Source organism: Myotis nattereri (assembly GCF_964212035.1).
Source record: "Myotis nattereri genome assembly, chromosome: 20".
In the NCBI taxonomy this organism is placed as follows: domain Eukaryota; kingdom Metazoa; phylum Chordata; class Mammalia; order Chiroptera; family Vespertilionidae; genus Myotis; species Myotis nattereri.
The window spans coordinates 12,161,111-12,174,397 of NC_138096.1; the positions used below are offsets into that span (position 1 = coordinate 12,161,111).

The 13,287-nt window shown below is 42.9% G+C and overlaps 1 protein-coding gene across 1 annotated transcript in view; it reads right to left on the reverse strand.

Annotated features, from left to right (window-relative positions):
• The window catches only part of CEP170 (centrosomal protein 170), a 101,262-nt gene that overhangs the window by 25,540 nt on the left and 62,435 nt on the right, over positions 1 to 13,287 (reverse strand). Inside the window, exons 11-13 of the mRNA XM_081114487.1 lie at positions 7,480 to 7,629; positions 6,004 to 6,130; positions 1,543 to 3,372 (exon numbers count right to left, since the gene is read on the reverse strand). Of these exons, the coding sequence (XP_080970613.1) occupies positions 1,543 to 3,372; positions 6,004 to 6,130; positions 7,480 to 7,629 (2,107 nt within the window). The remainder of the gene's footprint in view (positions 1 to 1,542; positions 3,373 to 6,003; positions 6,131 to 7,479; positions 7,630 to 13,287) is intronic.

Consider the following 13,287-nt stretch of genomic DNA (forward strand, 5'->3'; position numbering starts at 1 on the left):
ACTTGAAGGGTAGAAACAAGAGGATGGGGCAATGGGGAAAATGCTTGTCTTCTTTGTGGAACCATGAGTCTATGCTACCTTCGGTCTACTACACTCATTCCTACCACAGGTAGGACCACCATCACCACACCCCCTGACCAGGACAGAGATGGAAAGGTGAATAGAGTGGAGGAAGCAGCAGTGAAGAGAGAGGAGGAGGAATAAAAATGAATACAAGTAACACATGAACAGTGCTGTTAGCTTTGGGTCTGGCAGGCTCTACTGTGCAGATGTAAAAATAAAAAAAACTGCCTACCGACTTTCCTGTCACTCTAACTCAGGACTTAGCGCTGAGATACTTGCTGTCTGAGGCTAAAGAACCTTTAAGTTTTTAACAGCTGGCTCCCCCCAACCCCCAGGCGGGCCTTTTCAGCCACACCCACATCTGAGGCTGATTATGAAGTAATAAGACCATGTCTACAGGGCACCCAAATATCTGTGTCATTGCCAAAGGGGTCGCGAGTATTTCCATGGGCTTCAGCTCTCAATGTGAAGTACAGAAACAGACAAATGTGCCAGAAGCAGTTAAAATCTAGTGGGGAATATGTAGTTTTTGTAAAGATTATGTTAATGACAGCTGGTTTTGTGGTTAAATATGATAGTGCTTTGTGAGATGATGCTCAGAAGCTGTTATATTTCTACAGCCCACTCTGACCTACGAGCCTAGGGACTTCTTAACGAATCCATCTTCTTTCACTGAAATAGATCACGGGTTAGTTTCACCTGCCTGACCATCAACAGCTCTAACTTTTAAAAGTATAAGTAAGGCATATGACATTTCAAAATAAATAGGGGGGGGGAGGGCAAAATATTGATGATTTCATTCAGCTCTGAAAGGAGTAAGAAAATGCAGAGTGCTTTTCTTCAGGTTCATAAGGGCTTAGAATGAGGTGAGGATATTGGAAAGTTAAACACATGCTTTTAGGAGCAAAATACTAATTCCTATGATCTAAACCAGACAATAATTCCTATCTAATTTTGACAGACAAATCCAGGTATCTCACCAACTAGACCAGCGGTTCTCAACCTGTGGGTCGCGACCCCTTTGGGGGTCGAACGACCCTTTTACAGGGGTCGCCTAAGACCATTGGAAAACACATATAATTACATATTGTTTTTGTGATTCATCACTATGCTTTAATTATGTTCAGTTTGTAACAATGAAATTGGGGGTCACCACAACATGAGGAACTGTATTATAGGGTCGCAGCATTAGGAAGGTTGAGAACCACTGAACTAGACAATTAAATCTCCGAGATTATTTCAGTATTTGTCTAATTTTGAAATTTCTATTTTACTCCAGGATATTGATTGGAAGTGTATGAGACTTCTGAATTTTCTACTTACTAAGCTAAAATAATTTTTATAGGAAAAAACTCTCTCTAGAGTAACCTTTCTGTTGAATCTTGGGGAAACAACATTGGAGATTTAATTTTTTAAAACAGGAGGCCCACAACACAAAATAAATATGCTAATATTATAACATATCTGGATCCAATTTACCTGAAGGTGAGCCATGCGTTGAGGTCATACTTTTGACCTTGGAGTCTGAGAGCCTTGAGATGCTGTTGGCTCGAATTCTCGGAGAAAATTTATCCGACGGGACCAGTCTGGCTCCACTTCGGATGATGGCTTCTGCGGTCCTTGAAGAGGCACTACCCCTGGAGATGGTCGCCTCCGAGTCGCTGCGAGCGGACAGTGAGCCGAGCCTCGTCCTCCGAGGCTGAGCCAACAAATCAATCCTCGAGATGTTCCGCCTTCCCGTGGGGGGTTTGGACGTTGAACTTGTGGTGGACACTTCAGAAGCAACAGAGGCTTTGTCGGCATCGGCAAGTTCACTGTCTGAAGCTTCCCCAAGCCGTGCGCGGCGCAAGAGGGAAGTCCTGGTGGGCCGCGGCCTGGGGAGGGTGGTGGACTTACTGGCCGAGCCGGGGGCCACCGGGGACGTCTTGGACTTGGTCCCCTTGCTTCCCTCCAGCTTGGAATGTGCGTGCTCATCAGTTGAGGTAAGTGGAGTCCTCCCGTGGGGTTTACAAGAGTAAGTTTCCTGATCAGATGACAGAATGTCAGAGATGGCAGAATGAGGGACGCTGGAGGTCTGGTCATCGTCTGTCAAGTCTACCGAAGGCTGTCTCATGCGCCCACTGGACTGGACAAATTTCCGCCCATCTGCTCTCAACCCGACATCCGTGGAGCGACTTTTTGTTTTCTTCTCCACCTTCTCCCTAGCACCGCCAGAGGACTTGGCAGCGTCCTTGGACGGAGACCCTGAGGAACACCTGTCTTTGTAGAGGCTGGTGAAACTCTTTCGCTTTTGGGTTGATTTTCTCTCCGTCTCTCCGGTGACCAGGCTGATGGTACTGGCTGTGTCCACATCCGATTCCGGGGAGATCGAGTTGTCTCTATTGTAACTGGGGGTCTCTGGGCCTTCATCAGTTTTATTATCTTCTCGCAGTTTCGCTTCTAGAAAAGCCATGACGGCTTCTGTGTCTTTCAGAATGAGGGTGGTGTCCAGACTGGAGTCGGCGTCCACGGAGTCACTCCTGTCGCGTAGCCTGCTGGCGGATGCCAATGCTAAGGGAGGGGGTGTCGCTGACGTCTGCTTGTTGATGTGGGGGATCAGTTCGATGGGGACGTTCGGGCTGGGCTTCTCGATGGTGAAGCTGCCTTGTCGCACTAAGGGCTTGGAGGAGTCCTTCTTGTCTCCTCCCTTGGGAGGGTGGCCTTTCAGAAGCTCGTCGGCTTTTCTGCGCTTGCCCTCACTTGGCATCGCCCTCTCTCCTTTGCTTGCACAATGTCCCGGGATTTTTTCATGAGGCTGTGAGTCCTGTCTAAGGGATTCCTCCCTACTTCTCTCTACCGGACCCGATGCATTTTTGGAAGATAATTTAGTAGGTGCCCACTGTGCCTGTTCCGCTGGCTCTGGGTGCTGAATTTTGGCTAATGTTTGCTTAACCAAAGAAGCTTCCTTGTCGGCTTCATGTCTCTCCTTCCCAGGAGAGGAGAGGCCCAAGTGCAGGAGGGCTTTGTGATCTCCCCCGGTTCTCAGGGCCTCCCCATTGACCGCCCTGCTCACCTTGCCCAGGGCTCGGTCGGCATCTTGCCTGTCTTTCTGGTATACCTGCGACGGGGCCTCTTTCTCCTGGAGCTCCGTATCCTGCTTCTCCCCGATCTCCGACCTCGGCGTCAGGGCCTTGGCTCGGGAGCTCTCAAGAGCCTTTTCCTCGTTGGGTAGCTGGGGCAGGGTCCGCCGCCTCCTCTCTCCATGACCAGCCAGGGAGGCTGCGGACCCGCTGCTTCTCACGGAAATGCCAGACTCACTGAAATCTGCATCTGCAAAAAAGAACCACAAGGCAGAAATCAGGACCAAAAGTGAAAACACAAAAAACACCATATTACACTGGGGTTTGAAGTGTAAGTGAAGCAAAGCCTTAAATATAAAATAAAACTTTGACTAAATAAGCCAGCATTGTGACAGAGTAGTTTAAAAGGCAAGTACAGTGCCAAGTGCACAAACAGGCAAATGACTGACCAGGGAGGCAGGAAAGTAAACTGTCCGAGATGAAAATGAGGGTCGCCTGATCTGAAATGTAGATCTGCTGCCTCCTTGTCTTTTAACGTGTTTTACAGAAGCTCACCATGGTTACTCTTGAGTTTGTGACTTATCCCATCCTCTAAGTTCTGCTCAAGATAACAGACTCTAACTAGCAGATTACAGAATTGCACAAAGAATGCCTAGTAACCCTGTTTACTTGCTATACTTTCAATGACATGGTAAAGAAGAATAATATACCTAGTTTTTAATAAGCGTTTTATCTACCTGAGAGAATAAATTGGATTTCCAAAGTAAAACAGAAAACGTGGACTTTAACAAGTTGTTCTAAAAATAAAATTCAGCCGAAACCGGTTTGGCTCAGTGGATAGAGCGTCGGCCTGCGGACTGAAAGGTCCCAGGTTCGATTCCGGTCAAGGGCATGTACCTTGGTTGCGGGCACATCCCCAGTGGGAGATGTGCAGGAGGCAGCTGATCGATGTTTCTCTCTCATCGATGTTTCTAACTCTCTATCTCTCCCTTCCTCTCTGTAAAAAATCAATAAAATATATTTAAAAAAAAATAAAATAAAATTCAAAGCTGATTAGAAGAATTTTTTCAATTATAAGTATGAAAAAAGCTGACAGGATTTGTCATAATTTTACAAATGCAGGGATTTTAAATTCTGGTTATCTGGTGTATTAAGGCCTCATAGAGAAATACATGATCACTTTCTCTTTTTCAAATAATTAGAAGCCAGTGAGAAAATACATATATTCATGTTTTCATGTAAGAGAACTTGAAAATACGGCGGATTTTCCTGAATAAATGGAATGTGTTTCGAAATGAGGGACACATCTTTCAGAGAAATATAAATTAACACACAGAACATCCTAATCTTTGAAGATAAGTGGGGAAAAATATGCTAGATATAGCTTTTATAGGTCTTTTGTTCCCCATTACAATTCTAAAAGTTTAGCATTTAAATTTCATAGCAATACAATGATTATGATGCAAGAAAATATTAAACTTACTGATTTAACTTTGAGTAATTAATCATAAATTATTTTATGTCTTATCTCTTTGCTACTTGAAGTATCTAAAATATATAACAGCTATTTTATCTTTTTGTATATTTCTAGCATTTCTCACACTGGACAAATATTTAAAAGAACACTTTATATTTAAGAGGATTTATCAGCTCATCTAAATAAATTCATTTACAATAGGAAAGAGATAATGAAGGTCTACTATTTCTTTTTGTTGTTGTTGTTAATCTTCACCCAAGGATATTTTTCTATTGATTTTCAGAGAGAGTGGATGGAAGTGGGAGGGAGGAAGGGAGAGAGAGAGAGAGAGAGAGAGAGAGAGAGAGAGAGAGAGAGAGAGAGAGAAACATCGATGTGAGAGAGGCACATCGATTGGTTGCCTCCCCCACATACCTTGACCAGGGCCAGGGATCAAAATTGCAACCGAGGTAACATGCCCTTGACCAGAATGGAACCTGGGACCCTTCTATCCACTGAGCCCAGCTGGCCAGGGCAGTCTACTATTTCTTACAACAAGGGTAGAGCGTTACTTCCCACAGCTAATACTTATAATTTTATAGTAGATTCTTGCTGTAAATGTACCTAGCTCCTCCGTCTGGTCTCTGTTTCCCAATCACGGACTAGTTTCTGTGAACCAACCTGTAAATTACTCTGTCTTTCCAAACACTTTGGCCATACTAACAACCACTACAATTCCTGACTGGTAAAGGCTACAGCTTTCCCAGTACACGGTCGTGTATCTTGTTCAAAGAATTGCTGACTAATGTTTACAAAATTCCTAAACCAGATTGCGGGGGTGCCACAAGCCAGGGACAAAATAAATTTCTATTTCCATTTCTAAGGATAACAAAGAATACAGATTAAAAAAAAGACCGCATGCACATTCTCCTTGAGGGTTTTTTAATAAGAATGTAATGAACTGAATCTAATAATATCATTAGAGGCATATAATTTTGTGTGTTTTTTTTAAAACCTATATTTCAGTTTGCAGAAATATAATTAAAAGGTAATAAAAATCACATTACATAGATTTGCAAAAGATGCAGTTAGTAGATTAAGTAGAATCTTTTTTATTGACGTATGGCAGAAAGTAGCACTTAAATATTTGTTGTATGGGATGATTTGGAATTGTGTTGGTCTTTTTAAATTTTCATATACATTATATACACTTGTGTATTTATGTGCTTCATCTACAAATTATCTCTGTCACCAGTGTGAATTAATTTTAATGATTTCCATGTTAGTGAAATGAAAATGATATATGGAGCATAAGCATGACCATATGTGAATATGCTTATTTGGGTTTAATTTACTGCTCACTGTATAGATTTAGCTTGTTTTTAAGACTGAGGTGTTATTCACGCAGACACACACAGAAAATACCATTCTCTAAAGGAACAGGGACAGACAACTCCACGGTCCTTTCTTCTGGGTCATGCCTCGTGTGGTTGGCAGCCAGACTGGCCCACTGTGAAACCCAGCGCTTGCTTCCAGATGCAGCCGTGCCTTCCTAAGGGAGAAAACAAGGAAACACGATAATGCAGTCTGCTCAAACCTGCTTCTCTTGGCAGAGAATTCCAGTTAGTCACATTAACCTGTCACACAAAGCAATACTTGAACCTCAGATTCCTATATTATCATTGATTACATCCTATATAATAAAAAAGGCTAATACGCAAATCAACCGAACGGCAGAACGACTGGTCGCTATGATGCACACTGACCACCAGGGGGTAGACTCTCAACGCAGGCAATTACTATGCTGGGTGCTTTATACACCTTATTAAACTCCTGGCAAACAGATTTATTAAAAACTAGTAGCTCTGCGCACGAATCCATGCGCCAGTAGCTCACTGTTGCCCTCCAATAGCTCTCCGCCTGCTGCCCCGCCCTCCTGTAGCTCCCTCCACCCTGCCCCCCCACATCCCCCTATAGCTTGTTGCCCTGCCCCCTTCTGTAGCTCTCTGCTACCTGATTACAGCTGCTGCCCCACCCTCCTGCTGATCCCTGATCCGGTCATTACTCACTCAGTCATTACGCTTCACGGCGTAACGACCATTTGCATATTACATCTTTATAATATAGGATACCATTTGTAGAGATGAGAAAACTGAAGAAAGAGAGGGGAAGTGACCAAGTCAGAAGTGGCAGTTCTGGGATTTGAACTCAGGTCTTTCTGGCCCTGCCGTACCATGCTGACTCTATAACCACCTTCACTAAGCCATCCTTGACCAGTTTCACTCTTCTCTAATGACACTGCCTGAGGTCACAAGTTGCATCTATCAGGCACACCCTTGCATAGGTTTCCATTCTGAATCATGACCTCCTAGAAAGTATGAGTCGTGTATATTGCTTGTTTTCTCTAATAATGCCAATTAGAGCAGCGAGCGTATAGCTCATTCACTGCTTACTGAAAGCTACCATTTTCCCTCACTGACAACAGAATATTAATTTGAAAGAACACAGTAAAAGAACAGAAACAGAATTACTGCATGATGGCTTTGGGCTTCTGTTAGAAACAAATACCTTGGGAGGATTTCATTTTTAGGAGTCTTGTAAAAGGGGACATATACATAACTTAATATCATTAAAAATGATGAAGCCGGGCAGCGTGGCTCAGTGGTTGAGCGTTGACCTATGAACCAGGAGGTCACAGTTCGATTCCCGGTCAGGGCATCGATGCCTAGTGTGGGGCGTGCAGGAGGCAGCCGATCAATGATTCTCTCTCATCATTGATGTTTCTCTCTCCCACTCTCCCTTCCTCTCTGAAATCACTAAGATTTTATTTAAAAATTATTTGTAAAATGACGGAAATTCACATCTGTTCGTGAAAGAGGTGAAGCCGAGGGCAGACGGTACCTCCGTGTTGTGAAAGCCGGGCGTGCCCAGCGGCTTCCTCTCCTCCATCATCACTGCGGCCGAACCGAGAGCCCAATCTTTTATCAGGTCTTTCTGCTTCTCATTGATAACAGGCCTGTTATAATCCTGACTGTCATCCACTCCAAACACCTAGGGGGAGAAGATCATGTTATAAATGAGAAGTCAGTTAATATGTGAACACTATCAGTAACTTCCGGGGCAAATAAAGATATTCTAAATTAATTGCAATCACGAGAGCAAACTTGTTTAATGACAAGGTCATATCCACGTGGAGAGAAAGCTGGGCCGTCAACAGGGCAGTGGCAGCTCACGTTAATATAAGTGTCCTTTCTGAATGTTTAGCAAATGTACTGTTTGCTACTAAGAAATATTCAGGGTGTTACACATCACTTGGTAAAAGATGTCAAGAACACTATAATAATGCAGAGTTAAAAAACATACCACTTCTTGTTTCAGTTTGTGTCTTTGTTCTCTTATTGTTGAGAAACATGTTGGGAAACTATAAATGCATGATGGATTTTATGTGTTCCTTCCTCACAAATGTTTAACATTTACATACATGAATTAAATTTATGCATATAACTAAGTTCCCAAATAACAGACTTGATTGTATGGTCTTTGTATAGGATATAGCATGATTCTCAAACTATATGCACCTAAAAATGACTCACAGGCCTTTATTTGAAATGCAGATTTCTGGGTCTATCACACTGATTAGCAGATTTTGAATAAGCAGACTGTCTCTGGTGGACACCTGAAATATTCTAAATACAGAGACCAACAATCACGTGCTTTTAAGGACAGGACCTGAGTTTTACTAATTTTCTTGCTCATAATAGGCCCCCATTTTGCCAAAGAAACTGAAGAAATGTTAACTACATAAACTCGAACATTCCATAGTCTCTACTGTGTTCTCAATGCTTATTATTTACAGAACTCAGTCGTGGCACTGATTACACAATCAGGAAAAATATCCTGTGTGTGAATTAACACTTTGTAGAAAGGAGCTTCAGAACATAACCAAGGAGACTTCATTCTGGTTTAAAAGGGAAAAATACCTTTGTTTAAGGTAATTTCTAGAAAACTGTGTAATGATCATACAAAGCATCTATCTGATAAGTTCTGAAGTTCACATGTACTAAGGCAGATGTCAGGTTTTCAAAATGACTAAAACTTGGGAATTTTACCACTAGATGGCCTCATTACCTAGTATTTAGTTCAAATGTAACTTTAGTTTCAAGAATTATGATTAATAGTCTCTTGAAACGCTCAGTATTCAAATTATTTTTGCTTTAAGAGCAGTTGGTAACTTGGGTTGGTGAACACACAATATAACATACAGATGATGCATTATAGCAGTGGTTCTCAACCTTCTGGGCCTTTAAATACAGTTCCACATGTTGTGACCCAACCATAAAATTATTTTCGTTGCTACTTCATAGCTGTAATGTTGCTACTGTTAGGAATCGTAATGTAAATATCTGATATGCAGGATGGTCTTACGCAACCCCTGTGAAAGGGTCGTTCGACCGCCAAAGGGGTCGCGACCCACAGGTTGAGAACCACTGCATTATAGGATTGTATACCTGAAAGCTATATAATGTTATTAACCATCATCCCAATACATTCAATAAAATACAAAAAGAACAAATTGTACATTATCACATTCAGATCAAATAGGAACTTTACTTACAATTGGAAACACATAGACAGAAGGGACAAGCCTGCTTCATTTTGCTAAACATTGGAATTAGTTTAACAACAAGAAGCAGGAAATACTAAGTATATTTTTCTATGTGCTCTGTCTCTGACTCCACTTGAGCGGAAGGCAAATCAGAGCTCCTCCAGTTATTTGGGCTGTCTTAAAATTTAAACATTTTCTAACTCAAGTCCCTCAACTCCCAATTTACTGGTTTATCTCCTTATTTTTATCATTACTACTAGGAAAAAAAAAAGCCAACTCAAGTTGGAAAGTGGAAGATAAAAATAGTCACGTGTGATGATGACCTGCATGTTGGATCTCATTGGCGTAACTTACAAGTTACCTCGATTTTCTGATTTGCTGATTTTAATGCTAATCATACTCAAGATGGATTTCCAAACCTTGATTGTCTCAAACATCTAAGCACCAGCAGTTTCTAATAAAATATAATCAATCTCTCCAAATCACTTCTGACACTATTTTGAAATGATAATGGAAGACAAAGACATAAACACAAAGTAGTAATGCTTTTAGGAAGGGAGCTGAGCTGTAGAGTATAAACGGTACTCAGATGTCGTTCTATGGATTCCCTTTAACGCACTGGAGATGCTATACATATATCTGTCAGAGAAGTAACTTTTATTTATTTTCCAGACAAGTGATGGATCCTGAAGGACCACTGCCTGGGGAAAGCAGCCTTCGAGGCGCATCCCCATATTTTTGCTAGTGCTTTGAGAAATTAATGGGAGCAATGCCGAGCCAGCTGGAAATTCGTGTCACCATTTTTGTGTGTAGGTAGAGAAACATCCATTTGTGACAACTTCCATGAGAAAGCAAAGAGGACATCAAAAGCTAACACTGTCTTCATACTTTAAGGGTATTACACTTCTAACTGCATTTTAAAAATTCAGAATTCGGTGGAATAAATGGTTCTGAATGCTTACCAGAGAATTTGTATGACCTATTTGTAATCAACTTTTAAATTTAAAATTCAGACAAAATTGTTAGAAAAAAACGAGCTCAGAATGGAGGCAGGAGAGATGTTTTATAATTCATCATGGTAACAAGTGCTCATAGCAGAATACTACTCACAATAGTCAGAAGGCAGAAACAACCCAAATGTCCATCAACAAATGAGTAAATAAATGCACACAATGATACATTATTTAGTCACAAAAAGGAATGAAGAGCTGACACGTGCTATGTCATGGATGAACCTTCAACACCAGATGCTGAGTGGAAGTAGCCAGTCACAAAAGGCCCCATACTGCACGATTCACTTTCTATGAAATGTCCAGAATAAGCCAATCCTTAGCCCAGAAAATAGACTAGGGGTTGCCAGGGGCAGAGTGAAGGAGGGTCAGGAAGTGATTGCCTAATGGGAGTGAGATTTATTCTGGGGGCGATTACAATGCCCTGAAATTAGACACTGCTGAGGATTGCACAACCTTGTGAATGGACTAAAAGCCACTGAAATGTACACTCAAGTGGCTAAAATGGTGAATGTTATGTGAATTTCCCCCCAATTTTTTTTAAAAAAGGCACCATCTGGCTTTATTCTTCCTTTTCCTTCTATTGAATAAAACCATGTTCTCCAAACGTGTGTCCTCTCCCTGAATCCATCCCGTGTCTTTGACACCTCCCACTCCCGGGGAGTTGTAGCCACAATCTCTTCCTTTCCCATCAGCGCTCAGCATTCTTTTTCTAGACCCTTCTTTCCTATTTCCAAATGATGCTCACTCTGATGTTCCTATAGTTAACATGTCCAAATTCCCTCCTTTTCATGGCTCATTTCCTGGTCACACATTCCTTCCTTTCATCCCTAAAATCTGGCTGCTCATCTACCACCCCCTTCTTGCCAAGATCCTTAGTGCTAAGTCATTAGTGAGGAGCTGCTAGGAACTCAAACGCATCTCTAGTCTCCTACCAATCAAGGCACTTCCCCTGAAACTTGCACATTTCTTCTGACACAACCTACACTCTTTTGCACCTGTCATACTATCAGAAGCTAAGCGTACACAGGCTTTAACCATACATTTCAACAAGTTACTTTAGGATCAAGGTAGAACCTAGTTTCATAATACAGGATAGTCTCTTCGTGGAGGCCTGGTGAGACTGGGTCCATTTATAAATTCATCAAAATAAATTAGCTAAGATAAAGCTAACCACATACATATATTGATAAAAACGAAAAAGCGTATCAAATTTTTCTTCTCATTCATACTGAGTGTGAAAAAAAAGATACTGAGTGTCTACTACATGGCAGGCACTGTTCGAGGTACAAGAAATACAGAAGTGATCAAGACAAATAAGATCTTTCTAGAAAGGACAGACAAAAAATAAACCAGCTAGTGATGAGTTCCATAACGAAAATAACACATGGCGATCTGACGGGGCTCCGCAAGGGGAATGCGGGCGAGAGAGCGCCTCTGAGTGGGGCGTGCGGGACACAGGGCAGAGCGGCCCAGGCGGGCACAGCCCCTGACAAGCTCCCAGCCAGGAAACTAGCAGATTTCACACAGGAACAGGGACAAGGGAGTGGGGCAAACCTATTGAACCTTAAGCTTCTGACTGGGAAAGGTGCGGTTCCCTGGGGGGGCTTCGGGAGGTAACAGGGCAGAAAAGGGTTCCCACACTTAATAAGAAGGACTTGGGGTGCCACATAGGGGAGGGGAGCACCAATCAGAGTGACCAAAAGTAAATTCTCCTGATAAAATAATTTTTACATATTTTTTTATTGATTTCAGAGAGGCAGGGAGAGGGAGAGAGGGATAGAAACATCCATGATGAGAGAGGACCATTGATCCGCTGCCTCCTGCACGCCCCACACTGGGGATCAAGCCTGCAACCTGGGCATGTGCCTTTGACCAGGAATCGAACTGTGATCTCCAGGTTCATAGGTCAATGCTCAACCACTGAGCCACACCGGCTGGGCACCCCCATAAAAATATTTGAAAAATCACTTAGTGAATAGGGGCCAAGGAAAAAGATTAGTATAAAAGAAAGAAAAATCGAGCTGCCAGAATTTAGCTTTGCAGAAGCACTGTTTGCTCTGGCCCATTAACTCAGACTATTTCTGGACTGAAAGGAAGTAGGAAAAATATGAAGTTCAACTTGAAAAGTGGCCTGTTTCCAAGGTCCTCTCTCACTGTCCCAGGCTCTTACCTGACCTCCTGCCCCTTCACACATCTCATCACATCTCATTTTGTTTGAATGGATGTGAAGGGTGCTGCTCCCCGCTGGGTTCTGGCTGACACTGCCCACCTAGTTGCCTGTTATCCGTGGTTCCCTGGCTCTGGCTCGGATCGGGCCTAGCATCTGCTGTAAACTTCAGGGCTTGGAGCATCCGCATCCCACACCACTCCCACCTGGCCCTGGGCCGCAGCACTGACTGCCGATGGGCTGCCTGACTCGCTGCTGTCGACGTGCCTTTATCCTGTGTCTCTGGTCTAGTTAGTCTTCCTGGTTCTGAATTCTTTCTTCTCTACCAGCTGCTGCCTCCAGAACCAGCACCGAGCAACAAGGCCCCGCGAGGGGAGGGAATGCACTCGTCAGAGGCCTTGTGGGGAAGGCTGCTGCCACGGTGGGCAGGAGTCAGATCTCAGCGCAGAAAAGTGTCTGGAAGAACTGCCTTATGGTATGAAACGTATGGAAAACAGAAATACTCCCCCTGCCCCCAAAACAGAGCCTGAGGCACTCTACAATGACCATTTTTTCCCCTTGTTTATTTAATATTTAGCTTTCTGTGCTCACTCTAAGTTTTTCTCATTTAGTGTGGAAGGCTAGGAAGTAGCTCTGACCACATTCTCCCAGCAGTGTCTGTCTAGAGTGAGGAGTGGGGAGGGCAAAGGAACGGGTACTACTGATGCTACGCCGGGTTCTCTAGCTGTAACAGGGAGGGGTAAGGGGGGGCTGGGGAGACCACTACTACTGGGGACCATAATTACCTTTAATCCAGCAGTCAACAGCACTTGCTTTAGCACATCTCCGTGTAAGCTTAGATGTAAAACTCAAGAGATCTTTATAGAGAATAGGCATTTGTGTTAATACTTTAAGAGGGAAAATTTGGGGACAGTGAATAAAAT